Source organism: Sceloporus undulatus, chromosome 7, assembly GCF_019175285.1.
Source record: "Sceloporus undulatus isolate JIND9_A2432 ecotype Alabama chromosome 7, SceUnd_v1.1, whole genome shotgun sequence".
NCBI classification, from domain to species: Eukaryota; Metazoa; Chordata; class Lepidosauria; order Squamata; family Phrynosomatidae; genus Sceloporus; species Sceloporus undulatus.
In genome coordinates this window covers 36,329,861-36,357,447 of record NC_056528.1, presented here as the reverse complement: position 1 = coordinate 36,357,447, position 27,587 = coordinate 36,329,861, and the positions used below count along the sequence as shown (strand labels likewise).

The following is a 27,587-nucleotide window of genomic DNA, read 5'->3' as shown; positions in this document are numbered from 1 at the left end:
ATGGAAGACTGTATGATGCAGAAGAGGGGAAGACTTGCTCTGAACCCAGTTCTTCTTCTTACAATTGCTTCTGTTGTAAAAGACAGCCTCCCCCCAAAAGAGGAAACCTTCCTTTTCAGCAAGGAAACCCTTGGTTTGAATCTTTGCTCTCCCATTAATTTACTTTGTGGCCTGGGGTGTGCCACCATGCCACCCTGGACAAACTCAGAATTTATTCATGCCCAAATCATTCCAAGGTTTGTTTTTTTTTTTATAAAAATGGGTTTCCTGTAAGAGGAATATTAAACTAGCAAAGACTTTTATGCCATTTTTTTGCTGGAATTTGAACATCCTGAAGTAATGTGAAGGGATATTTGTCCAGAGGGAAAAACAGATGGGGGTTTGCTCTGAAAGAAGCTTGTTTTCTCTGCAGAAAATGAGTTTCTTGCTCACAGCACAGATTGGGGGAAAACGTTTTTCCTGTTCAAAAACTGTTTGTTGGTGTGCTCAAAAATGTGCTTGATCAAAGTAATTCCTATATAGCATTTCAGGATATTTGAATATGAGAATACTGTGCAGAAATATTCAGGCCAAAATACTCTAAAGGCACCAGATCCTGTCTGTTCTTGGAAGCTAAGCAGGGTCAGCCTTGTATAGGAGACCACCAGCGAATAACAGGTGCTATGTTTCAGAGGAAGGAACTGGCAATACCACCTCTGAGTATTCCTTGCCTATGAAAACCCTGTGAAATCCATTAGGTTGCCATAAGTCAACAGGTGACTTGAAGGCACCAACAGAAACTACTGTAATTATTGAAATCATTGAGGATTTTCATCCCTAATTTTACAGGCTAAGCAGGATCTCACCCGGATGATACATGGATGGGAGACCACTAGGAAATACCAGGAATCCCCAAGAAGGGTTAGGAAACAATCCCCCCTGGAAGCCTGGAGAGTTGTTGCTGCCAGTCAGAGCCACTAGTTATAACTAGTGTCCTGAGTCCTGTGCCAGGGATGGGCATCATGCAGTCTTCCATATGCTGTTGTACTGCAAGTCCCAGCATTCCTTCTCATTGGCTAGGGCTTCTGGGTGTTGCAGTCAACATCACCTGGAGGGCCACTTGATTCTACCCCATTCTATGACATACTCTTTCAATTTCAGTTCTGTCACTCTATCTGAAATATACAATTTATTCTTGTGAGCCTTCAAGACATTTCTGACTTACAGCACTCCTAAGTCAAACATGTCACGGGGTTTTCTTGGCAAGATTTGTTCAGAGAGAGTTTGCCTTTATCTTTCTCTGTGGCCAAGAGAGTGTGACCTGCTCAAAATCAACCAGTAGGTTTCTATGGATGAGCGGGGATTCAAACCCTGGTCTCTAGATTCATAATCCAGTACTCAAACTGCTATGCTGTTTTTATTCTCTGCAATATGCAATACCTACGGTAATATCCTTACCTCTGCTGAGGTTGTTTTCTCTTTCATTCTGACTCAACCCAACATCAGTACTTTGGTTTTTGTCTTTTGAATTATTGTGGTTTTTCGGGGCAGGCACGCACTTGCACAGGAACGGTATTGGGTGGGGTTGATATTGGATGAAAGATGCAATATGGCAAGTAATGTTATTTTACTTGCTGTCTGGATGAAGATTGCTAGTCCCTCAAAAGAGGTCTTCAAAGCTCAGATGAATCAGTCTTAATTTTGATCTGTGCAGAGGAAATGATGCGGTGGGTGCAGGGGACGACATTAAAGATACCAAATCAATAGCCAGGCTCAGTGTAAACACGTCCTTTGGAGCATTGTTCAAACAAGCTTGGTAACAATTGTAGGTGTGTTAATTCCTGTAGCCACAGACATGTCCAAGAAGTGGTGAGTCAACAGAATGTGCCACAGTCATTGACAAAAATGTAAAACTGGGTTGGCTATGAAAATACTTGCACTAGAGATGCCAGGTTTCCAAACAGCAATAAGGGACAGTCAATATTCATGACATACTGAGTTGACAATTGTTGTCGCTGCTGTGTGCCTTCAAATCATTCTATGGTGATGCTAAGGTGTCCTTAACATAATACTCAAACCATTACACCACACTGATTCTTGGTTGGCAATTACCATGTAGCTACTAACAGGTTTGTGCTCTACCTAAATATCAAATGAAAGTATGGGTTTCAGTTACTTAGCCATGCATTTCACTATAAAATTTACATCGTTTCCACATTCACAAAATACAAACCAACTGGACTACAACAGGGACATCTAGATAAAATATAGGCTTGTAACTCAACATCACCATTTTTTCCCTTCTTCCTGTATGAATTTTAAACATCTTTTCCCTGATGAAGAATTTCAAAAGCTTGCATTTCATGTTTTGTGCATTTTGGCTGGGTACCCCTCTTTTTGGATGTCGGACTTGGTTTTATTAAACCACTGTTAAGATTGTGATGCAACACTTAAACTGTGGTTAACTGAAAATGGAAAGAAATGTTTGAAAACTTTTCTATCGGTCTATCCCAGGTGAAGGCAGTACAATACACTGAGGATTGCTTAAGCCAAGGGTAGGCAACATTAGGGACCTGGGGACCATTTTTCATCCCCACAAACCCCCTACAGACTACACTGTCACATTTGGATAAACTGGAAGTTATTTAGTGTCACTTCCAGATGGCATTTTGGATGACTTCCCACTGTTTGGAGGAAAGCAGAAGATGGAGCAAACTGGTTTTCTGCTCTTCCAGAGAATATGAGGATCTAATTTGCACTGTAGAAATAATGCAATTTGACACTGCTTTAACTGCAATGGCTCCATCCTATGGAAACCTGGGATTTGTAGTTTGTTGTGGCACCAGAGCATACTGACAGAGAAGACTAAACATCACACAAAACTACAAACCCCAGAATGCCATAGCATTGAGCCACGATAGTTAAAGCAGTGTCAAACTACATTGTTTCTGTAATGTGGCAGAAGCCTAGGACACAAACCATTGGAGTTAAATCATAAGGAAAACAGATTCCACCTAAGTATTAAGAAGAAATCCTGAGAGTGAAAGCTGATGGGCCATGGAATAGATTGCCTTGTGGAGTCTGGTTGGATGGCCATCTCTTGGAAGTGTTTTAGTTGTGCATTCCTGCATAGCAGGGAGTTGCATTAGATGGCCCTTGTGACCAGTTCTACATCAGTGCTTCCCAAATTTTGAGCTTCAGCTCCCAGAATTTGTGACAGTTGGACAAGCTGCTTGGGGCTTCTGGGCGCTGAAGTCCAAAACACCTAAAGACCCAAACCTTGGAAACCACTGTTATAAGTATTAGGCCATTTAGCCACAGAAGTTCCACAATGGCTACTGGAAATCTATACCAACTTTTAGGCATAAAAAGGCCAAACTGGGAATGGGTTTTCATGGCAATTTAGGATGGGATGGAGTTCTCTTTAAGCTCCTGTTTAGCTGGCGAATGAAAGTCTGACTTCATACCTCAGACTATTTGAAGCTGCTGCTACTGTCTGGAGGGGAAAAAGGCAGAGACAGGAGTGGGTGGGAAGCAGAATGAAAACCACTGCATACACTTCGAAGACATATCTTAGCAATCCTGGACTGGAGGGGAGATGCAAAAACCATCAGATTGTTTTACTTTGAGATGAAAAGGCTAAAAGTGCCCTAAGGCTTAAATTTCTGCAGACCTCCACATTTTAAAAAATGTTTTGCATATGGTTCTGATAATCTCTCCCCCCCCCCCCCGTCCCTCCCCCAGCTGTGTCATTTTAGTGCATATTAGTGGCTTCCTGGCTAATGAGTCATTGCCATTTAGTTAAATCATCAATGGCCATAAAATTGGATAGGATTCTCCTATTTTACAGCAGATTTATTTGTTTTAAAACGTGGCTAGGAATTACGTATTCGCTGTAGTTTCCTCCAGAGTGCCTTGTGTTATATATTCCAGGGAATAATTGCAAACATGGGAATATAACAGCCCTGTTAGTTCAGACTAAAGGCCTATTTAAAACATTCTGCTCTGGTCCTGCAGTTTAGGCAATGGTGCTAGAGCCCTCTAGCAGAGGATTCTAACCCCCTTGCCAAACTACAAATCCCAGGTTGCCACAGAATGGCAATTCAAGCCATATCAAACCACTGTACTGTATAGTGTAGAAACAGTCTTTAAGACCTATAGCTCCCCATCTTACTCTGTGATGCCCTGTGTTGCTTCTTTGGCCACTGAAGCATCCATGGTGGGTACCTGTCATGTACCTGGCATCTACCTGTGCCTGTCTGTTAACCAAAATATTACCCCTTTCCTCACAAGTAACTTTTTCTCTGCAGCAGCCACAATGCAAGTGCCCAGTAAGTGTTTCCAGGGAGGGAATGTCACTGACAAATACAACAGATGCCACCCACACTTTGCTTCCTTCAGATAAGACACGCGAGTTTAGACTATAAATGCCTAGAAGCAATAAGACTAAAAATAATAATAAATCAGCATTATGACATTATTGACTGGTATTGGTATTATTGTCCCCCTCTTCAATAGCTCAGCCATCAGACATTTCCCAAAAGGAGGAGTTGCACTTGATATTTACAAATCCCTGCAAGGCATCAGGCGCCAACTTCCAGCAAAGCGGAGAGGGAGAATCCGGAAAGCTCTTCTTACCTTGAAATCTGGACTTGGAAAAACGTCAACAGCCTCCTGCCAGAGAACTAACAAGAGGTTTTCTTCCTCATCATCATCTTTCTTCTTTTTTCCTTGTCTTTTGCCTTATTACTCATAGTGGGAGTTATATAACTGGCACCGTTTTCTGTAGGCAGCGAGTGCCTATCAATTGCCACTTCGGCAACCAGAGAAGATGCTCCCACCCCGCTGCCCTAAGCTGGCACATATATATTACAAGCACCCCACTGTAATGAGATGATGGGGAGAAATAAATGGGGTGGACAGGTCCAGGTAAATTGTTTTAATATGAACAGTGGTGATAGCGAAGGAGAAGGTGGAAGTGGGGGAGACACACAATAGGGAATGCATTTCAAAAGGTTTCCACAATTGATGTGGAGACACACACCACTCTCTCAACAGTATGCTGCCTGGTAGTTTGATAATGTTCTTTCAGCTACAAAATAACCAACCTGGCCTAGATTTCCTCGCACAGCTTGGGCGATGACCATTCATGCAAATGGAAGAAAATGGAGCTGTTGGCTTTTAATGCCGGAAAATGCCTCCTACACAAGACATGATGGTTTTGTTTCCCAGCAAGTTAAGAGTCACCAAGCTAGTAGGTTTGTTTTGCATGGTGTTATCATCAGAAAGGAGTACCTAGTTCTGATTCCAGATACTGGTGCATTTTAAGTGATCACGTCTCTATTATTTCTTCACTTGTATTTGTCACTCATTTTCTCCCTGCTGAATTCATGGGATAATTTGTGGCTTTCTTCCTCTTCCTCCATGGATGCTCACAAAAACTTTGTGCAGTAGGTGAGGCTGGCTCAAAATTCAGGGAGTTTCATGACTCACAGTGAGGACTGGAACTGGGCTCTCCCAAGGCCCAGTCTAACTACTTCTGCATCTACACTGCAGAATTAATGCAGGTTGATACCACTTTAACTGCCATGGCTCAATGCTGTGTAATGTTGGGATTTGTAGTTTTGTGAGTTAGCTTTCTCTATCAGCTTGCTTTGATGCCACAACAAACTACAAACCTCAAGATTGCATAAAATGCATTAATTCTGCAGTGCTACAGCAGCCTACTATGCCATTGTTTTTAAAAGCATTGTTCTGAATGTGTTATTTTGACCATTCATAGAGTTGGTCTTAGATTCTGAGCCAAATTAGAGTGTGTGAAGCTACTCCTTTGGACCCCTTCCCGTACCTCCCAACATTTGACAGGGATAATTCAGATTAATCCTCTGTCACTGCTTTTCCCCCCAGGTATTTTTAAAATGTCCATTTCTTTCTCTTCCTCTTATTTTCTCCTTTGGTTCTCAGCTTACTTCAGTTGCTTCAAACGGGGCTGAAAGTGTAAAGCAGTTTGCATTCAACTCAGCAAAGGGAGAGGACAAGAGAAAAAAGAATTATACCCTTTTCAGTAAGCTCAGGCAAAAGCAAACTGAAGTATCCTCTCCTTTCACCATCTTGATTACATTCTGATGTTGCTTGGCCACATGTGCCCCAATTTTCATCTATGAAAAGTTGGATGGTATGTCTTACTCTTTCCAAGTCTATTTTTTCTTTCTAGCATGCAGGATAGCATACATGTGCCTCCCTTGCTTTATCATCACAACAGCCTTGTAATGGTGGTTAGACTTTTTAAAGTCCAGTTTGTACGTCAAGGATGAGTGCAGTATAGTGTGCAGGATTCTTGCAACTTTAAAAATGGTTTTTAGTGGCTTTATTTGGTTTCATGTTTTAATTACTGTTTGTTCAAATATTGACTTAATCATATTGTTCTTAACGCTAAGTTCTTTGTTATACAGGCTGTGTCTCCCATATCCGGAATTGCAAAAGCTGAAAAATATCCCCAAATGCAAAATTGTCCACATGGGTGACTGAGATAGTGACACCCTTGCTTTCTGATGGTTCAATGTACACAAATTTCATTTCATGCACAAAATTACTATAGAATATTATGTATAAAATGACCTTCAGGCTATGCATATAGGATGTATATGGAACATAAATGAATTTTCTTTTTTAGAGTTGGGTCACATCTCCAAGATATCTCATTATGTATATGCAAGTATTCCAAAATCCGAAAAACCCTGACATCCCAAACATTTCTGGCCCCAAGCATTTTGGATATGGAAGGTTCAAGCTGTGTTGTATTTATGGCTTTTAAGTCAGGTTATGTATTGCTGGATCTGGTTACCCTAAAAAGCAGGGTGGAAATATAGGCTAAAAAGCAAATTTAAAAAGAAATGTTAAAATCTGTCCTAGACTTGATAATTTTCTAGCCAGATTCTGAAATAGCCTCCATATTTAAAGTAGCTGAGCACACCAATGTCCTTTCTAAAGACAGCATTAAGGAGGCAAGCACTTTTTCTTCCCTAATGGCCAGGACTAGTCTTATTTATTTGGAGGGTATGAGGAACAAAGGGTTACAATGTAATAGCATGACCCCAAAGAGGAGAAACAACAGGTGAAAGAAAAATTCTATCTAGCACCATGACTCTCTGTATGTGTGATGCAAAGAAAATCTATCACCTCCCTCCCCACTGAAACAAACTGCAAAAAGTCCTTTTGAATGCAAGGAGAACCTGCTCACACTTTTACTCTTTGTTGGATGGGGGGGAGCAGAAAAATCCATTGGTGTTGCAAACAGTCAGTTTCACCTCTTGCTGGAGAGAATCAGATGTCGCTTTACCAGGCAGAGTACAAATGCACACAAATGAATCCTGAAGCTCCAGCGCAGACATAAAACTCTTATGCAAGTCGTAATCCTCTCACTGACTCCTTAATTCAATGATTTTAAGGTCTGCGCCCCAGCGGGCTGTTGCCAGCATCAGAATGTGTGTTTTCAAAAGACATGTTAGAAATTAAAGATCCCATCTGCATGGCACTCTTTCTTTTTAGCACAAAGACATGCTACCTGGCTAAGCTGCAAAAACACAAGTTGATCTGGATGCCAACATTTTTTATTCCCCTTGCTGGTTTCACCTACTGCCAAGTTCATCTCCTTAAGTCTCCTGCCAAGGCAAAGGATAATCACGTTAAATTTACACCATACAATCAAAGTTTAATTAGGCGCTCTTATACAACTCACATTAACTATCATGCTAATGACCTTATGAAATGTGGATTGTTTTGGGAAGGTTATGTTTTGAGGCCCCACAAAGGAAATTAAAGCCATAAATCTCATAAAAAAAACAAGGCACCAGTATTTCCAAATCCCTAAAGTACATTAGCTTCCATATTTCAATGTGTTGCTGCACGAGACCACCATGCAACAGATACACACAGCCGGAGAAAACAAGCACAAGGTAAGGAACAGAAAGATGCTCTGCAAATAAAAACCGCAAAATATTAATGAGTCTTTCTGGGTCACCAAAGCATATAGTGGTAATACACAGCAACAGGAACCAGACAGTTAAACACTTGAAGTCCCAGTGATAATAGCAGAAGACTCAAGATAAATTTCCAAATAGACATTGGCTTATGGCAAGTCAAAACTGACTTTGGGCAACCAAGAAAGGAAGTAACTGAAGACAGAAGCATATTGGGAATGGGGATTATTATTAACACATTACAGACAAATGAGGCCTAAATTCTAACTAGAATCTGGATGACTAAACCGAGATGATGCTAAACTCCAGATGGTGCAAAAGTCTTGTGGAATGCTGGGATTTATTCCTGTATTTTTGTTTTATTTTATTTATGATGTCCTGGGACCAGAAATGTTCTGGATTTCAGAGTTTGGAATATTTGTATATACATAACAAAAAATCTTGGAGATATGACGCAAACCTAAACATGAAATTCATGGATGTTTTGTACCCACCTTTACTCATACAATATTATTAAATAATTTTGTGAATAAAATAAAGTTTGTGTACACTGAACTATCAAAAAGCAAAGGTGTCACTATCTCAGCCACCCATGGGGACAAACTCAGGCAGGATTATACAAGGAGATACAGTCTTTCAGATTATAGGGCTTTAAAGGTCGTAACCAGCACTTTGAATTCCACCCAGAAATGGAGTGATAGTCAAGCTGTTTCAACAGGAGGGTCAACAGGTTGGCCAACAGCATTTGGAACCCACTGAAGTTTTCAAACAGTTTCCAAAGATAGCAGTACATAGAGTGAAATATAGAATGTAATCAAAGCATGTGTTACCATGGCCAGATCTGACATCTTAAGGAACTGGTGCAGCTGGTACACTAGTTTTAACTCTGTAAATGCTGAAATCTGGGCTTCCAAGGCTCAAATTCAAGTCCAGGGGTATTACCCAAGCTGCAAACCTGAGATTTCTGGGGGAGTGTCAGCATAAGATGAATCCTTATTGCCTGATCTGCCTTGCAAATTCAAGTCCATGTGCAGCATAAGATGAATCCACATTGCCTGCTCTGCCTTGCAACTGATCAGGAGCACTTCTATTTTATCTAGATTAAGCTTCTGTTTGTTTGCCCTCATTCAGCCCATTACTGACAAGAGACTGGTTTATCAAAACAGCTTCCTTGGAGTTAGAGGGAAAGGGTAAGAATTGGGTGTCATCAGCATACTGATAACTCTGAATTCTGGAACTCCAGATGATCTCTCCCAGGGTTTTCATATGGATGTTAAATAGCATGCAGGACGAAACTGAGCCCTCAGGAACCCAGTCACCAGCAGCCAGGGGTCAGAGCAGGAATCCTCCTGCCCCAGCTAAAGAGATCTCTCCTCCAAGAAAATCTGGAATCACTGTAGAACAGTACTCCCAAATACCATCCCAAACAGGTGTCAAGAAAGATCCAATGCTTGATGGTATCAAAACCTGCTGAGAGGTCTAGCAGAACCATAGGGACATCTCTTCTCTGTCCAGTTCCTTGTATAGGTCACCAACCAAGGTGACCAAAGCTGTCCCATACCCAGATCTGAAGCCTGGTTGAAATGGATTCAGATAACATATGCATTGTGTGCGTGTTTTCCCAATACATACCGTACATTTTGATTTGTTTATTTATGTTGGACTGCAATGTGAAATTTCAGAGACATGTATTTGTTTATTGGTTTGTAAAGAGCAAACCAGGTAGCTTCACATCAAAACGCAAACAGAACTGGTTGTCCCCATCTGTCCCCAAATCCCTACTCAGAATGTGTTGTGATACTCTATACCTGTTGGAAGAGAGAAACAAAGATCATTACATAATAGATGGCACACCAGGTAACGTATAGGTGTAGTTGTGATCCCTTGCAGTAGGACAAGTGAATTGGGATAATTAATCCTTTGTCATTTAGCAAATGAAAAACAAGCTAATCCTAGTGCATCTCTCCCCTTCCCAGATATATCTGGTGCCTTAAAACACATTGAGCACACTGCTGAACTTGCTTGAGATTGTCTTGTTCTTTTATCCTCCGCATTGTCATTCAGAAAATGAATTGCTTATGATGTGAACCAACTCTGGGAGCTGCAGTCACACAAACAAAAGAGCCAATTCAAAGCTCTTAGGCGTTCCACAAAAGAAGCAGGTTGAGTTTCCTTTTTACTTGCTGCAAGGTTTTTGCCTGTAAGTGTGCAGGTCAGTGCGCCTTTGCAAATCATGAGGAGAGTGGGATGGAAAAGGACATGGTGACCTACCAGCAAGAACTGCTGTCTGTATCACTTCCATGCTTACTTCAAAAGGCTCCTGCAATGACCCAAAGAAGGCAAAGCAAATATAGCAGAAAGTAGAGTTTATAAGCAGAGAAATGCTATAATCCCTGAGAAGGACAAGATGCAGAGTAATTCAGAAAATGCTTTTAATTGGATCATTCAGGTTGGAGAAAGTAGGAAGCTTTGGGTTGATATGGAGTCTTAAGAAAGCCATGTCTTTCAAGTCAGATCTTCTAATGTATTGATGTTAAGGATTCCTTCCTGTTTGCTTCACACTCCCTTTCAAATCCTACTGTGCAGTAATCGATTTCTTAGAACACATCCTGTTGTATATGGACACTTCTTCACAGTTAATATTGGTTCTCCTTCTTCTCCAATCTTACTAAACCACTCTGTCTTTTGCTGTAAAACAGCACATTTCATGTGATTTTATCCCAGATGAACAATTCCTCATTCCAAATCCAATTACTAGTCCCAGATAGGTCCAACTCACTGAATCAATGGGAACTTTGTAAATCAAAATTTATGAAATTTTCATGGATTCAATAGGCCTATTTTAGCCAAGACCAGTCAAACAGTATTTAGATAGGATGTCATTTTATTCAGTCCTTTCGGAGGTGGAGATGAGGGTGGACCATGCAAAAGCATCTCCTTTTCCCCAATGAAAGAAATTGATTTGGACGCTATCTTACTGAGGCAGCCAACACAATTCAATAAATGCAATAAAAGTATAGTTCAAATCAAGAGAAATAGTAGTGCCACTTCAGTCAGACAAACGAAAACTGCATACATTTTTGGGCACCACCATTCTAGAAGGATAACAATAAGCTGAAACGTGTCCATAGAAAGGTAACCAAGATAATAAAAATAACTGATCATAAGACCAAGCCTTATGAGAAATGTATTATCTGGTTATGATTATATTTATTATAATATATAATATACTATAATACATTTATTATATTCATAATTAGCTTGGAAAAGAGAAGAGTGGGAGGTGATAGACATCATTAAACATTTGAAGGGATGTTATGCAGAAGATGGATTGAGCTTGTTTTCTGCTGTTCCAGAGACACTCAAATACACAGAATGGTTTTGTATGCATGGATTTTTTTGTTTTTGTCCTAGGTTTTCCAAATCAGAAATTGCTTAATGTTCGCAGGCACAGTGCACAGTGCAAACAACACAGAAAGTCGCTTTATGGGGAAATCAAAATTCAAAATCTACAATGGCACACAAAAGGAAGGAGAGGAAAAAACACACATCTCCAAGGGTGTGTGCTTGAGCAAAGTATCTGATGGATAGCCAGGTGCTCTCATCTTTAAACAAAATTATATTCATTTTTTAAAAAGGCTTAGCGGATAGCTGTTTGTTCCAAAGGAGAGGATTTTTATGGCCTCAGTAACCAAACTCAGACAGTATTTAATCCTTCATGCCCTCATCAGCCCTTTGGAAAAACAAAAGGATCTTGCTTTCATATTTGCGCACATTTGCGTGTTAGCTGAAGGTTAACACAGGGTAAGAGGAAACTATACAACACAACAATAATATTGCAACATTTCCCCTCCAATGCCCGATGCTATGTGTACAGAGATCATTCTTTTTATATAGCATTATGTTGAAAATGGATTGCTAGTTTCCCATTGCTCCACCCTCTGCATAACAACTCCAAATATATACAATTAGAGGGGCGCTCCAAAGAAGAGATACAAAGACTCCCTGAAACAACATCTCAGGCTCGGCAAAATCGATCACCAACAATGGTCCACCCTGGCCTCGCATCGGGAGGCATGGAGACACACTATCCATGATACTGCAGCCTTTTTTGAAAACTCACACTGAATGAGTCTCAAAGAGAAATGCCAACGCAGAAAGAACCACAACCCTGAAACATCACCCAAGAAGACTTTCTGCTACCGGACTTGTTTATCTCAAATTAGCCTTTTCAGACATCAACGCGCTTGTAGAAAGCGGGATCATGAGTCCTTCCTGAATATTCGTTCACAAAGAAAAGCCAGAGAATTTAAGAATTAAGCTGCTTCGAGTCCCTATTTTGGGGAAAAGGCGGGATATAAGAAAATGAAATAATAATAATATAATTAATAATAAAAATATAATAAAAATTTATTTGTGTTTCCTCGCCTCTCCCAAAGGATCGAAGCGGGGTTACAGACTACTGCACATTTCTAAATTCTGGACAGACGTGTGAGGAAAAAATGGAAAATGTATTTCTGCAGTGTGTTTTGGACTGTCCAATCCTACCCATACCTCTGCCCTAAACTCAAAGCAGCTGGCTATGAAAATGGAGAATTCTTTTGCACCACCTTTGGTACTGAGAACAGATACACTATTGAGGCTGGTGAAGAGTAGTCTGTGGGCCATTTGCCATTCTTGAGGTTTTGTGATAAATGCCAAGACTTGTTGGCTTCAGAAGCCTTCTCCATTTTGCAACATGCATTCATCAGACTTGTTCAACATTCCAGAGTGAAAACAGTTATGTACCCTACCCTATCCTACGAATCCCCCATTTGTGAAATAGGTGCCTGCTCTGTGTTGGTACTCCAATTTAAGCAGTGCTCTCTCCTAATTTAGGAGGGGGAGGACGAATGTTCTTCTTTGCCTCCTCTTGCGGATGGAGTGACCTGGTTTTGTCAAGTCTATTTTCCTCCCTGCGCTTCTGATGTCTTTTTGTGATGCCGAGCCAGGAGATTTCTTTGGACTCTTCTAAGCCTCCAAATTTTGATTAAAGCAAAGCCGAAAGCATCGCAACAATTATGAATAAAACCAAGAAGGAATTCCCCCTTTGAGGACTCCATTTCAAGGAGGCACACAGCAGGTTCATTTTTGCATTTCAATATGATCACTATATGTTGTGCCAGATTTCATTTCCCTGTAATTGAGTAGTTAGGACAGTTTTTCGCTCCTGAGACAACCCAGGAAATTGTAATTCTACATTTCCTCAGGGATGCGAAGGTTTCTACCGTTGTTTTATTGAAAAGCATTTATTAGACTGGTGAACACTAAACTAGCATTTAGCAGCCCCACTAAACTACCATTCCCATGATTCCTTGTGAGAAGCCATGAAAACCATTGAGCCAATAAAAATTTGTAAAGCACAGAACTACACAAAGTACAAAGTAGTGCTAAGAGCTATTGTCCACAAGAAGCTACTCTGTTTGCCTTTCTTCCAGAATGCACACACCGAGCTCAAGCAACCAGTTGCAAATAACTAGTTGCTAATAATGCATTAATTCTTTTTTTATTACTAAAGTATTAATAATAATAATAATAATAATAATAATAATAATAATTTCTTATCTGTCTCTCCCCATGGATCGAGGTGGGGAACAACAATAAACCAACAATTAACACCAACACAACACACTGATTAAAACATGCAACAGTTTTAAAGGACAAATAAAACACACACTTTTTAAAATAGTCGATATTTAAAATTCAACATCTTAAATCACAGTTTAAAATTATCTGAATGAGCCTCCCAGAAAAAACTGTCTTCAATGCTATTTTAAATTCATTATAGTGATAATTAATGCTGAGGATGGAGGACAGTCTTATTAGTATCTTGCAGCAAGAACAAGATAGAATCTCATAGTCCCTTAAAGAACAAACAAGTTTTGTCAAAGGGAAAAAGTCTGTGGTCCCTGAACTCTGATGCCAAATATAATGGATGCTTGGTCACTTTGAAAATACTGTAACTATGAGCTCATCCTGACTGGTCAAACGCTCCCATAAATGTCATCCCCCCCCCGCCAAAGAAACATGCCAAGAAAACCCCATGATAGGTTCACTTTAGGGATGCCGTAAGTCGGAAACGACTTGAAAGCACACAACAACCACCAATTCTGTGCCTGGGATGCACAACTCCATGTGGTTTTCCCACCCACACATCCATACCAAGGTTTGTTCAGAGGGTGTTTGCCTTCGATTTCCTCTTAAAATGAGAAAGTGTGACTTGCCCAAGCCCATCCAGTGGGTTTCCATGGCTGAGAGGGGATTCGAACCCTGATGTCCATAGTCCAACACTCAAGCCACTAGATCATAATGACTCTCATGGGCAGGGAATCATAGGATCATAGAATCTTAATTGGAAGAGACCCCAAGGGCCATCCAGTGCAACCCCCTGCCGTGCAGGAACTCACAATCAAAGCATCCCCGACATATGGCCGACTCTGTTTAAAAACCTCCAAAGGAGACTCCACCACAGTCAAACAGCTCTTACTGTCAGAAAGTTCCTCCTAATGTTAAGGTGGAATCTCTGTTCCTGAAGCTTGCATCCACTGTTCCATGTTCTATTTTCTAGAACAGTAGAAAACAAGTTTGCTCCATCATCAACATGACACCTCTTCAAATACTTCAACAGGGCTATCAAAACCCACCACAACCCTCAATAGTCCATAATTTAGTGGCTGACACACGCAAAAGCCTCCATATGTTATCCTGGCATTTTCAGGTAGGTCTGGAAAAGATTATTTGAAACTGTGGAAAGTTACTACCAGGCAGAGCAAGTGGTGTCAAGCTAGGAAGGAACCAATGGTCTAGCCAGACCTAAGCCAACTTTGTACATCTGGCCAAAATTTCCCCCTAAAACAGAGAGACCACAGTCACCAATTTCCATCTTTAGCTGTGCTGTATCATTAGAAATTAGGGGAGAGGAGTGTTTGGTGATGCTTTGACTATCCTGAGCGTCTGTGGATGAACTCCGAGGGTGACACCAGGTGGCCAGAAAGAATATCTCTCTGTATTCTTTCCTGCAGTCCCCAAACTGATGCAGATTGTGTTACCTTGCTTTACTTTAGCTTTTTAATGGGCTGAAACAAAAGGATTTCAAAAAGTGTACTAATCCAACCCACTTTGATTAAGAGTGAAGAATATTGTTACTTATATAAGGTTAAAGTCATGTAATAAAAATAATTAACATGTATATAATGCTGTTGTATGTGTTTTAGCTTATGTGTTTTAAATGTTATAACAGTATTTTAAATAATAATAAAAAAGGGATGCTACAAAATGGTAAAAAAGTTGCCTGTGAATTTTATAGGGTTTTCTAAGGCCTCATACAGACAGGCCAAAATAAAGCTGCTTCGGGTCACTTTGGAGGTATGCTGTTTAAATGATGCATGCATCCTAAGAGTCCAAAAGCCACGCCAAAGTCTAAGGACTGGAGTACGGCTTTGGCGCAGCTTCCAAACTCTTAGGATGCATGCATAATTTAAACAGCATACCTCCAAAATGACACGAAGCAGCTTTATTTTGGCCTGTCTGTACAGGCCCTTAGTCAAGGAATATTCATAAGTGGTTTTGCAAGTTCCTTGACTGAAATATTGCCTGAAATATACATAGGATTTGTGTGCCGTCTCCCTTCCAAGGACCAACCAGGGATGACCCTGTTAAGCTTCCAAGGTGAGATGGTATCTGGTGCCTTTAAGGTATTTAGGTCACCTAACAGCCTTTTACTCATCCTAAACAACAGATAAGTTATCTTATGTTAATAGAGCCAAAATACTCTGCTCAATTTTCACTGTGATATTAAATTCAGAATTTTCTACACTAGAGAACCCAAATATACAAAGAAACTTCCTGATGAGTTAAAGCACAGTCAGTCTTTTTTAAAAAAATAACAGGCCATAGATCTTACATTTAATTTATCAGCTGGGGGTGGAATAGATATAAGGTTCAGCTTCGACTTGTGAGTCATTGCTGTCAGAGGATATGAAGTGCAGCCTTGTCTCCCAAAATCAATTCATTGCTTCTATTGTATAATCTCGAAAGAAAGAGAGAAGGGCTCTTGAGGATGAAATATTATGGAAAACAGTTCCGCCAACTGTGCAGACAAGAAAGGAAAATGAAAAGGAGCTTTTAAGGTCACAGAGAAGAATGCTTATTACGCACTGCAAAAATCTAACATTTAAATAAGCACAAAGGAAAAGGACAAACAAGGCACAATGGGGAAATATTAGCTGAACATGAACCTTTTTGTTGATATGTTCTTCTTATTCTGTTCCGGCAAAACAACAAAATTAAAATGAGGCTTTCTCTGTCTATGTCAGAAAAAGGGACTCAGTTCATCGGTTTCTCTGAAACTTGAGTTGAGAAAAAAATGTAGGAAGAATGGATACTGTTGCCCATATAACAGAGGACAGATATTTCATCACAGTAAAAGTTATCTGAAACTAGAAAGGCTGAAAACTACTGCTTCTGCAGCCCTGAACTACCTTTCTAGCAGAACACTCAGCAAGGTTTCAGTAACTGGTATTACCAGTAACCTGGTTTAAGGTAGGGCTCCTAAGAGACAAGATAATGACCAAGATCCCACAATGGGATTGTGTAGTATAGATCATGGCATATATTGATTGTGGCATATGATCTCTGTGTTGAATGGCATATATTAATTGTGACATACAATCTGTGTGTTGAACGGTAATGTTGCACACAACCGAAGCAAGGCAGCAAACATACAATTGAATACATAACCAAATATGAAATGAAAATCCCTGAGAAATGGAAATGCAATGCACAGCTGCATGCATAAGGCACTACATGCACAATTTTATTTCCGTAACTTTGAACTGAATATGGACATTTCGAAACAAACAAAAATGGTTGATCACTTCTGCAGGGAACTTACTCATGTGCAAAAACATCAATAAAATTCTACCAATACCTTTAAACACATTTGGATTTTTGCTGTTGTTGAGGTCTTCCCCAACTAGTGAAAAGATGTACATTTGTTACAACACCTTATTTCCCTCATCAAGATGCTAGCACAGCACTTACCTTACGCATAGCCTTCTAGTACAAATGTTTCTCTTTATGACACACAAGATGCATTAACTCCCCACAGAGCTCATCTTACGGTGAAGAAGCAGATTTTCTACTGTAGCTCTATTACACTCTATGAAGATAAAGGATCACTGTTCAATCTTGTTCATGAAGTTTTCCATCAGAAGAGCCTGAGAAATGCCAAGTGAATGTCATGTTTAAAAGGGCTGCTCCTACTGCTTTTCTTCCTTCCTGCTGCCAAGCACATTCAGGACAATACCTAGACACTTCCAGAAGGTCTGTTTATTTTCCCTCTCCTATTCAAAAACTGGAGAGAGGAGGAGAGACTGGAATTCAGAGTTCAAGTGGCAGACAACAAACTGCACAGCAAGGGAAGCCACAGGATGGAGAAATCATGATAGCCACATCAGATAAAGAACAAGTCCATGGAGAGGAAGAACCCCCCTCCCCAAGGCCACAGCGTAATGGAAATAATTTGGTAGGGATGGTGAAACTAAATAGTCCAAAGCACAGATTGGAATAGTACAGAGGACAAAACACTACAGTAGGCCCTTCACATTAACTATGGTTAAGGATGCAGGACCCCTGTGCAAGTGGAAAAACCACAAATTTTAAAAATGCACTATTATTTTTTTTTTTACTTGAGAGAACACATCTTTAGGCACATAACACCAAAGTCAGTAGAAACAACTGCACAGGCCTTCACCAATTTTGTAATGAAGGAAAGGTGGGAAGATCCTTGCAGAAAAGGAAGAACAAGACTTCACCAGAATGCCTGAAGAAAAACTATTATGCTTGCAAATCACTGGCTTGGTACATGATTCACAAGCAGAAAGTGGGCTGCTGGATTGGGGATGGAAATGATAAGCGGTATAGAAATGTACTTGCTATGGAGTTTAGGGTTACTAAAATACACTGTAAGGAAATATGAAAGTCCAGAAATGACTTCCAGGAGAAATTGCTGGTTTTTTGGCAAGTGCTGCCTCATTTTTGCTGGGAGCCTTTAAACACTGACTGAGCAGAAGCTGTCTTTTGTAAAGAAAGAAGTTTTTTTTATCTTCCAATGAATCCTGCTTGTCACTCTTCCTTGATGTGAGTGACATTTGACAAAAACTATGTTGTGTGCCACCAATTAGAATCAAATTCTTTAAAAAATGTATCATGCCACCAACTGGTGGAAGGCAAGTTTTATGTATCTGAATCAAACAGAGAAAAAAGAACCATCACTGAGGCCTTACCTGAGTAACCTAAATGGAGAAGGAACACTGCATATTAACCTGGTTTGTATGTCACAAGCTAGGTTTCCCACAGAACCTTGGTTTGATTATCATAAGCCATGTGTTAGTGAACATTGCTCCTACTTGCAATGGGAGCATCTAAACAAGTCACACAACTTTGGCTTCTGACAGCTTGATGCACACCAATCTGGTTTACCTCTCTCTTTACATGCCAGAGAAATGAACCAGGAACTGTAGATTCATTCTACGACTTGCTGGGTGAAAAACAAACCAGAGCACAAGCACCTGCCTCATTCAGATACTGTACTAAATAAGCCACAGATTGAAAGACTGTGGTTTGTTTAGCTTCTACATTACAAACAGAAGTAATCAACCAGCCACTGACAAATGTGTAGATTTCTTTACAATTCTGACTTGTGATGTCCACATGCTTGTTAATGTACCTAAAGACTAATATTGATACCATGTTCAAAACAAAATGCATCTTGTCCCAAGCAAGTACCCAGAATTTCTGACAACAGCCCCATGATTAGCCACAGGCAAATTAACAACTATGACAATCCCCTCCCATATTATTCTGGACTAAAATTTAGGTAAACCTTTTCTGTAAACCTGAATAATTAATTCTATACAAGAACAAAGCAGCTTTGCGTCCTACATCTTATATAAAGATGGCTACAGCTTCCATATCATCTCCATGCAGCTTGTCACTTCATTTTGTACCAAACAGGAATTAATTCTAAAAAAACTATCATCAGACTTACTTATATGTAGAAAAAGCTGAAATCCGTTTTTCTCTAGAAAGGTGCTCAAACAGCAGAACAAAACAAAAAACAAAGAAGACAACCACCATAAGAGGACATTTTGTTCTGGAGAGCATACTGTGCACATCCTATGAACATTACAGAACTGATCTATTGGGTGCGATTTTCTCATTAGAAGAAAACATTCTTCGTGGGTGCGGGTTTTGTAGAGACACATACTGTGGATATAACCTGGCATCCGTAGTGTGTCATAACAGCCAATATATAAGACAGTCATCAACAAAACTACAATAGTGGCAATAAAACATTAATTGCAATATGGTAGCTAATAAGGGATGATTCAGAAGTTACTGTTTCAACATTTCCATTTAATTGGACCCAAAAATTAATAACTATATTTTATTTAAAGGAAGAGTTGACTGTACAACATAAATTTCATATACTGTATAAAGGAAGAAATAAAAAAACTCTCAGCACAAAATAAATTTTGCAATTCAAAATGACAATAGTTGTTAGCCCAACGTTAGACATCTTTTCCAGCCAAAGTAAATCTTGATTATAAACCCCTTGACTGTCAATATCTTAGCAGAGTTGGGATCTAACCCGTCATCATCATCATCATCATTTTATTCTTGAGAGTTTCCCAGTGTTTTGTATTAACACAAGGTGGAAGTTCTTATCTGTATATCAGGAAGTTGTTCATGCAATTTGAACTCTCCCAGTAGGCATCCCTTAAAAGGGAAAGTGGAATATATCAAGCCTAGCAAGACAACAACAAATATTTAAGATTCAGGTAGCTGGAAATTAATTCAGTCTTAAGGAAAACGCTATTCTTAATCTATAGTTCACATCAGCCACTGAAACAGGTATGATTTGGTTGCTGTGTATCACATCATGTCAACTAGGCTCGTATGTAGAATTCCTTATAAGCTGTTATTGAAATGAGTGGAGGCTTTAGCAAAGAACTGCCTGCTTGAACATCCCATCAGTGAGAAAAGTGGAAGAGGTATTTCTCATGATTTTACATAGAACCATCAGGCAATGCAAACAAGTAACAACTGTTTTGTTCACGTTGAATTCAGCTGACCCCTGTTTTGGGTTTCACATTTACTCTAGTGCAAGAGCACCAGAAGCAGTATAAGACACCCATTTATTTACAAGATCCAAGTGGAACAGCAAGAAAGAGCAGGAGCAAAGCCTCAGTAGCAAGAGTCTGGCTTTTTATCTTTCAAAGACTGGAAAAGTGAACAAGAGTGCAATGCTACTATCACAAAGATGCTAAAAACAGAAGCTGATGGAAGTCAACTCCAAAGCACAAATAGCTCATAAAGCAATGCACATAGGTGGGGTTTTTTGAGGGGGGGCACAGAGTTGCCTAACAGTATTATCGTGATCTAGGTAGTTATCATATGATAACTATTATATTTTAGAGATTAATGTCTAATTATTTGAGGAAAAGTGCATCTTGGAAATGGATAACAATGACTGGGTTCAAGATCATGGCATCTGACAAACTCTATTTTTTTTAAAGAGAAAGACATCTTCCACCAAAAGATACCCAACTGAAATATGCTAGGAACAGACTGACTGAACTTACAAGCACATGGTTGGGATAAACTACATTAATTCTTCTCCATCAAAAAGGGAAAGTGGGACCCCTAAACATTTGTCTTTCTTAGACATAAGATGCAGCCCAGTGTATCAAAGCTCTTAAACTGAGCTCCTATCTAGAAGACACAGATTGAGTGTATTGAAGCCAATTTCATCCATTTGCAATCTAAGTTATTAGTGGACAGTAATATATCCTCATGAATTTTTCATTGCAAATCCTTTATATGTGGATTTCAAAACAGTTCTTGGTTGGTTGCTTCGGTTGTAATTACCAAAAGGTCTCCTGTGACTCTTCTGTTGGAAGGTTATGAATATTCCTTTTGGTGTATTCTGTTGCTCTTCTTCCTAGTCTTCCCAACTTCATCAGGTTTAGAGACTCATGAAGTCACAGTTGTCATTAAAATAAAGACAAAAACTGCTGGGAATGAGAGGCAATGTAACCCATCGTATTCAAACATAGGTTTTACAATTTGGGGTTGCACTACACCTGTAAATGTTCCCTTTTCTGTCCAATTTCAACACTGGCTTTAATCCTGTTTGCCTTCCCTCCATTGTCGGGAACCTTCATTCCATGCAACATAGACAAAAAGAGCAAGTACGACGTGAACCGCAATCACAGCAACAATTGCAGCATAAAAATAGCTGTCTCTGTTGGACATTCCAAAGATGCCTGAAAGAATAAATGGGGAGGGGAGGCATTGAGAGAAATTTAAAAACCAAAGCAATCCAGATTAACCTAAAAATCTTCAAACCAAAACTATCTGTTCAGTTATCAATTTGTATCCCACCCTTCCACTGAAATGTACTGAATATCAAGCAACGAAACTACAATAAAATATAACATAATGTACCTAGCCAAGAATAAACTAAGTTTAGAAAGTGTAAGAACAAAGCAAATGACTATCCATACAGGCCAACACTTGCTAAAATAAAATTGTATCCTTCCCTTCCCTCTGCTTCCCAAAAATCCATCCAATGGGCCATGTCTCTTCAATTTAGTTTTCTGATTCACATGTAACAAAAGATAAAGTTTGCAACACTGAAACCAAGAGAATTTACTTCTGAGTACTGTATATTATTAGGATGCTCAAGTCATGATAGCCTTTGCCTATTATGAAAAACACAGACTCTCTTTGATATGTTACATTCATTGACATTCTAAAGCATTCACCATAAGGCTGACTTTAAAAAAATCTCTTCTCAGTGCTGCAATCCTTTTTTTCCTCTGCCTTCTAATAAAGCAGAGAACAGAATCACTGAAAAGCATGTATGTTTTATGGCATAGTTTGGTTTTTGTCATACTTTCAACATTTTCATAGTTGCCAAGCTGGAAAAATCACTTGCACTGGAAATGCAACAAATACTATACTATAAACAAATTCATGCAGCAGATTTTCTTATTGCTGGTGTGTGCGTGGGAATCAGAAATTTAAAAGGGATATTATTATCTATATATTTACCATATATATTTGACTGTAAGTCAACCTCATGTATAAGTCGAGGGCAGGTTTTGGGGTCATCCTTGACCCATGGATAAGTGAAGGGCAAAACTTAGCAGCATGTAACAATGGATGTAACGGATGAAACAAAGGAAAACAATGCTAAAGATCTTTAAAACTTTTGACAGGCATAACTGTGCTCCTACTAAAGGCTGGATGGATGTAAAGGGGGTTGATCCTTCTTTTAGGTGCTCCAAGAAGAGATGAAGCTCTCATCTTCCACCAGGGCATGGTTCCTTTTCTGATAAGAGTTAAAGTACAGTACTTACACTGACCCATGGATAAGTCGACCCAGGTTTTAAGAGTCAAATTTTTGACTAAGGTTTCATGAGTATATATTGTATATCATGCTGATAAATGACTTATGGCTAGCTAGCCTGGAAGAAGAGACTCCTCTCTCCATAACTGCCATCTTCCGGCCTATGAGGGAGTTGACCGGGCAGGCCCAGGTCCATCAGGGCTAGCCTGGAAAAAGAGACTCCTCCCTCCATAACTGCCATCTTCTGGCCTATGAGGGAGTTGACCAGGCAGGCCCAGCTCCACCAGGGCTAGCCTGAAGAAGAAGAGCCCTCCCTCCAGTCCATCTGCCTTGGTCCAGGCCTCAGAGGGAGAGAAGAATGCTGGACCTGATCCCCCCACCATTCCCTTTTCCTTTTGTGTCGTGTCTTTTTAGATTGTAAGCCTGAGGGCAGGGAACCGTATATTATCCCTTCTGTTGTAAGCCGCCCGGATTCCAGTGATTGGGCAGCATATAAATAAATCCTATTATTATTATTATTATTATTATTATTACAAAACAGTTAACTGTAGCAAGGTTAAACTGGGTCACCTACACTTCGAAGACTAGATGCACAAATCAGGATCATACTTCTCTGTTTACTAAACTACCAACTTCAGTAATAAACTGCTAACACATGCCATAACAATCAATGTCAAATTACAGCCAGGAACCAACAGTGCCCTTGAATAGCGATTCCATGCTTCTGAGAATCTGTGAAACCCTCCTCCTTGTATACCCCTCGAACTCAGGGCTAGGATTTTGGTGCCAGAGAGGACTGCAACAGGTCAAGTTGGGGAGCATCCCAATTTCAGTATGCTGGGTAGCCAAGTATACTATTGCATCTTAATCATAAGAATTCCCAAAAATTCTCAGTATCTGGCTCCTGTTAATGAAAATATAAATGAAAGCCAAACCACACCCATTCTAAGTGATTTTACGGAAGTGAGACTACACTCTTACATTATCATTAGCTAAACCAGAGGACATGGTATATTTTGTAGGTTGCTTAAATTTACCCATAGTATGACAACAGCCTTCTCATATAAGAAACAATAAGACTTTGGCAACTCAGTTTTGCAAATCTGAAAAGAGGTGCTTATTGCCATTTTCCCACTGAAAAAAAAATTAAAACAAATATTCTGCTTATATACAGAGTTTTGCACTTTTATCACAAAATATGTTGTCAGGAAGCTTGACAGCAAGAAGAGTTTCACAATCAAGATAGTTTTCCCTATGAAGATTTTTTCTTTTTTACATTGAGCAAGCAGTTTAAAGGCACAAAGCAATCTCTCCTGCTTCACTGTTTTGTTAGTTTATTCCTGAGAAAATGGCCAACAGAATAAAGTGTTCATTGATATTATTAAAAATCTTATAATTCCTTCGAAACGGAATAATTTATGTTGGACACATGCAACTGCAAAATAAAAGACACACTCTACATAACTTACTCACTCTGAGATAGATAATCAAAACATGAAAAATAGTATTTAACCAAGTAAATTACCTTCAAATACGTATGTCTTTGATGAAAAATACAGTCCAATGGGTAACATAATCATTAAAGCTGTGAAGAATAGAAGTGTTCTCAGAGTTGAGGCCAAAGAACCTTCACTCCTATAACAAACCACAACGGGGGGAAAGAGTTATCCATGCAGTCATCCCTCATAACGGAATAACGGTTTAGCTAAGAAAAAATATTGGGCTAAATCCAACATTGGGTCCAAAATACATTGCAGAAATAATCTAGTTTGAGACCACTTTAACTGCCCTGGCTCCGTGCTAAGGAATCCTAGGAATTGTAGTTTGTTGTGGCACCAGAGTTCACTGACAGAGAAGGCTAAATGTCTCACAAAACTACAGTTCCTAGAATTCCCCAGCACTAAGCCAGGGCAGTTAAAGTGGTCTCACTGGATTATTTCTGCAATGTGTTTAGTACCATTAGTCTGGAAAGTGAGACTTATTAGCTACAACTAACTAAAGTCCCATCCATTTCAATGGGTCTACTCCAGGCAAGATTAACATTGGATTTAGCATGCAGTCCTAGCTGCCAAAGATACCAAAGTGTCATTTGAGCCTCCATCAGTGGCATCACTACTTAAGGCAGTGGTTCCCAACCTGTGGGTCAGGACCCCTTTGGGGGTCGAATGACCTTTTCATGGGGGTCACCTAAGACCATTGGAAAACACCTATTTAATTACAGTTATGAAGCAGCAATGAAAATAATTTCATGGGTTTGGGTCATCACAACATGAGGAACTGTATTAAAGGGTCGTGGCATTAGGAAGGTTGGGAACCACTGACTTAAGGTGTCACCCAGTGATGAGTGTCATCCCGCCTATTGACTATAGTGCATTTTCTCATTTTAGAATATGTGGTATTTTGGGTCAAATTTCAGAAGCAAACCAGTGTCCTCTCTCCCCAAAATCTTCTGGGAATTCCTGGTAGCAATAAATAAATAAAAAGAAAGGAAGTTGAGGAGGTACACTCTGTCCCTCCCTGAATAATGTCACTTTTGCAATCCAAAGACACATGCATTCGGAGAAACTGGTTTAAGTATTCCTTATACACAAAACAAACACCATTCAGGAATCAAGCTGTGCGTGCAAATGAACATATAAGGACAGCTTTTTACGTTGGAATTACAGTAATGGTAAAGGAGGAGTGATTTCCATGTTAATGTAAAAGTCTTTTAAAATGTCTAAAAGTGTGGCCTTTTACTTGAGCAACATTCAGCAATATCTGCCCACAGCTCTTTAGCAGCAAAATCTTAGAGGCAAGCCGAACTGCAGCTTCTGGTTTGTCAGGTCCATTTTTACCTTTAACACATATAACAGTTCGTATCTACATGAAGTCCCACTGACTGATAATTACTTTGTTGAGCTATGTATACCAAAATAAGGTGACCTAGCCACACCTGAATTCCAAAAACTGTAGGCACTAGTCAGTACTTTTACATCTTGCAAACAAACACAGTATGTTTGCTTCTTGCTCAGACATGGAAATATTCTGCACTGACCGGAAAGAACGGGATTTGGTACAGTGAGTCAGTATAGTGTGACAAAGAGTGCCAAATCAGAGCTAGGAAAATCTAGATTCAAATCTCCACTCGGGCATAAAGCTTGCTGTGTGACCTTAGCCCAGTCATAGGGCATAACCTAATCCAGCTGCATAAATACAGTACAAGCTTCATTATTGGGGCGGAGGGGATATCATCCAGTTAACAAATTATATTTTCTTTAGACCATTAATCCACATCCAGTTTCATCCCACAAAGGCATCTGATGAAGTAGACCAAGCCAATGAAAGCTTATGCTAATTATTTAGGCTGCATCTGCACTGCAGAAATAATCCAGTTTGACACTGCTTCAAGTACCGTGGCCCAATGCTATGAAATTCTGAGATTTGTACTTTTGTGAGATACTTAACCTTCTGCCAGAGAGCTCACGTGCCACAACGAACTACAAATCCCAGGATTCCACAGCGTGGAGCCAAGACAGTTAAAGCAGTGTTAAACTGCATTACTTGTGCAGTGCAAGTGCAGCCTCAAAGGTGCCAGATCCTTTTGCATACTGATATTCTGGACTAATGCTGCCATGGCTTTGACTCCTGTAGGGAACCTGCAGCACCACTGAGACTCAGTGAAAGTTGGCAGCATGAGCTTATGGAGACTTGCATATAGTTCCTCAGATGCAGGAACAGCAGGCTTGAGACTTGGAGTAAAAGACTTTTACAGCACTTACACATCGTCTTGCAAAGAAGCTAGTAAAGTGAGGGCTAGGCAACTGACTGTTAGGTGGATTTGTAATTGACTGACCAGCTGAACCCAAGCCCAGGGTTCGATTCCCCATTTGGCTGTGAAACCCATTGGGTGACCTTGGCCAAGTCACTCTCTCTCAGCTTCAGGTGAAGGCAATGGCAAACCTCCTCTGAACAAATCTTACCAGCCCCATGATAGGATTGCCTCAGGGTCGCCATAAGTCAGAAATGACACAAAGGCACACAACAAAGTAAATAAAAGGCAGTGTGGTGTTGGACTAGGACTCTGGAGACCAAGGTTTCAATCCCACGTAAACCCACTGACTTTGGGCAAGTCCCACTCTTTCAGCCTCAGGGGAAGGCAATGGCAAACCCTCTCTGAAGTCACTTGCCTTGGGGTCGCCAGAAGTCAGAAACGATTTGAAGAAACACAGCAACTACAAAAAGGGGGAGGTACTAAAAGAGATGACAGCATTTGCCCATAGAGAAACTATACTTGCCCATAGAGAGTCATTGGGGAATACTCAAGGCCACAGTTTGGATCAGACACTGGGGCATTCATGGTTCCCTATGGGCAAGGGTTCCCCATTGATTCCCTATGGGCAAGTATGAAGCATAGAGTCATAGAGTTGGAAGGGACCCCAAAAAGGGCCCTGATCCAGTCCTACCCCTTTATTCTGCCATGCAGGAACTCTCAATCAAAGCATCCCCATCCAGCCTCTGCTTAAAGGCCTATAAGGAAGGAGACTCCCTATGGGCAAGGGTTCTCCAATGACTCCCTATGGACAAGGGCTGCCATTGGTTTCAGCGCGTCCCACACAAGAGGAGACCACGGAGGACGCTTCCCCTGCCCTCCCTCTACCTGGCTTCGGGGCCCGAGAGCGCGTTCAGCGCCGCCTTATCGTAGCGCTCCATGACTTGAGCCTCTGCCTCCTCCACGGTTCTCTCCTCAAACTGCAGGGAAAGCACTCAGAAGCCACTCCTTCCGGTCATCTGACTCGCCTTTTCCCGGTCAGCTGATTCTCCACCGCGCGGGACGGTCACGTGGCAACTGGGAGGCGGGAAATAGCTCCTTGGAATGAGAAAGAGGGGGAGGAGTAGAGATGAGAGGCTTGGGCGTTCCTAGAGCGTCTCCAAAAAAGGCCTCCTTGGAATGAGGAAGGAAACGAGATGGGACTCTGAGGGATTCCTAGACCGTCCTTAGGAAAGGTATCTGGAGGGAGACAAGATAGGAGGCTTGGGGATTCCTAGACCGTCTCCAGATAAGGCTCCTTGGAATGAGGGAAACGAGACGGGATGCTTGGGGATTCCTAGACTGTCTCCCAGCCAGGAGGAATAAGGGCGGCCATTTTGAAGGCCTGAGTGCATCTCCTGACCTTCGCTGTAGGAATAAC

The 27,587-nt window shown here is 40.4% G+C and overlaps 1 protein-coding gene across 2 annotated transcripts; it reads right to left on the bottom strand.

Moving 5' to 3' along the window:
• Positions 1-10,373: 10,373 nt before the first annotated feature.
• Positions 10,374-27,193, bottom strand: VMA21 (vacuolar ATPase assembly factor VMA21). 2 transcript variants are annotated; one of them, XM_042479485.1, is made up of 5 exons: positions 27,056-27,193; positions 23,942-24,051; positions 21,173-21,328; positions 15,901-21,128; positions 10,374-10,646 (listed from the first exon to the last, which is right to left on the bottom strand). In XM_042479485.1, the coding sequence occupies exons 1-3, from the start codon at positions 27,106-27,108 to the stop codon at positions 21,186-21,188; spliced, it is 306 nt and encodes a 101-aa protein (XP_042335419.1). In that variant the 5' UTR covers positions 27,109-27,193; the 3' UTR covers positions 10,374-10,646; positions 15,901-21,128; positions 21,173-21,185. The 2 variants fall into 2 exon arrangements, with proteins under 2 accessions (XP_042335419.1, XP_042335418.1); XM_042479484.1 differs by having other exon boundaries at positions 15,901-21,328.
• Between the last annotated feature and the right edge of the window lie 394 nt (positions 27,194-27,587).

Excerpts from the sequence above, each read along its gene's own strand:
- VMA21 (XM_042479484.1), bottom strand. The coding sequence starts at position 27,108 with ATGGAGCGCTACGATAAGGCGGCGCTGAACGCGCTCTCGGGCCCCGAA. Across the intron at positions 24,052-27,055 it reads CTCTCGGGCCCCGAAGCCAG|GAGTGAAGGTTCTTTGGCCT; the intron begins GTAGAGGGAGGG and ends GGTTTGTTATAG. Across the intron at positions 21,329-23,941 it reads AAAGACATACGTATTTGAAG|GCATCTTTGGAATGTCCAAC; the intron begins GTAATTTACTTG and ends TTATTCTTTCAG.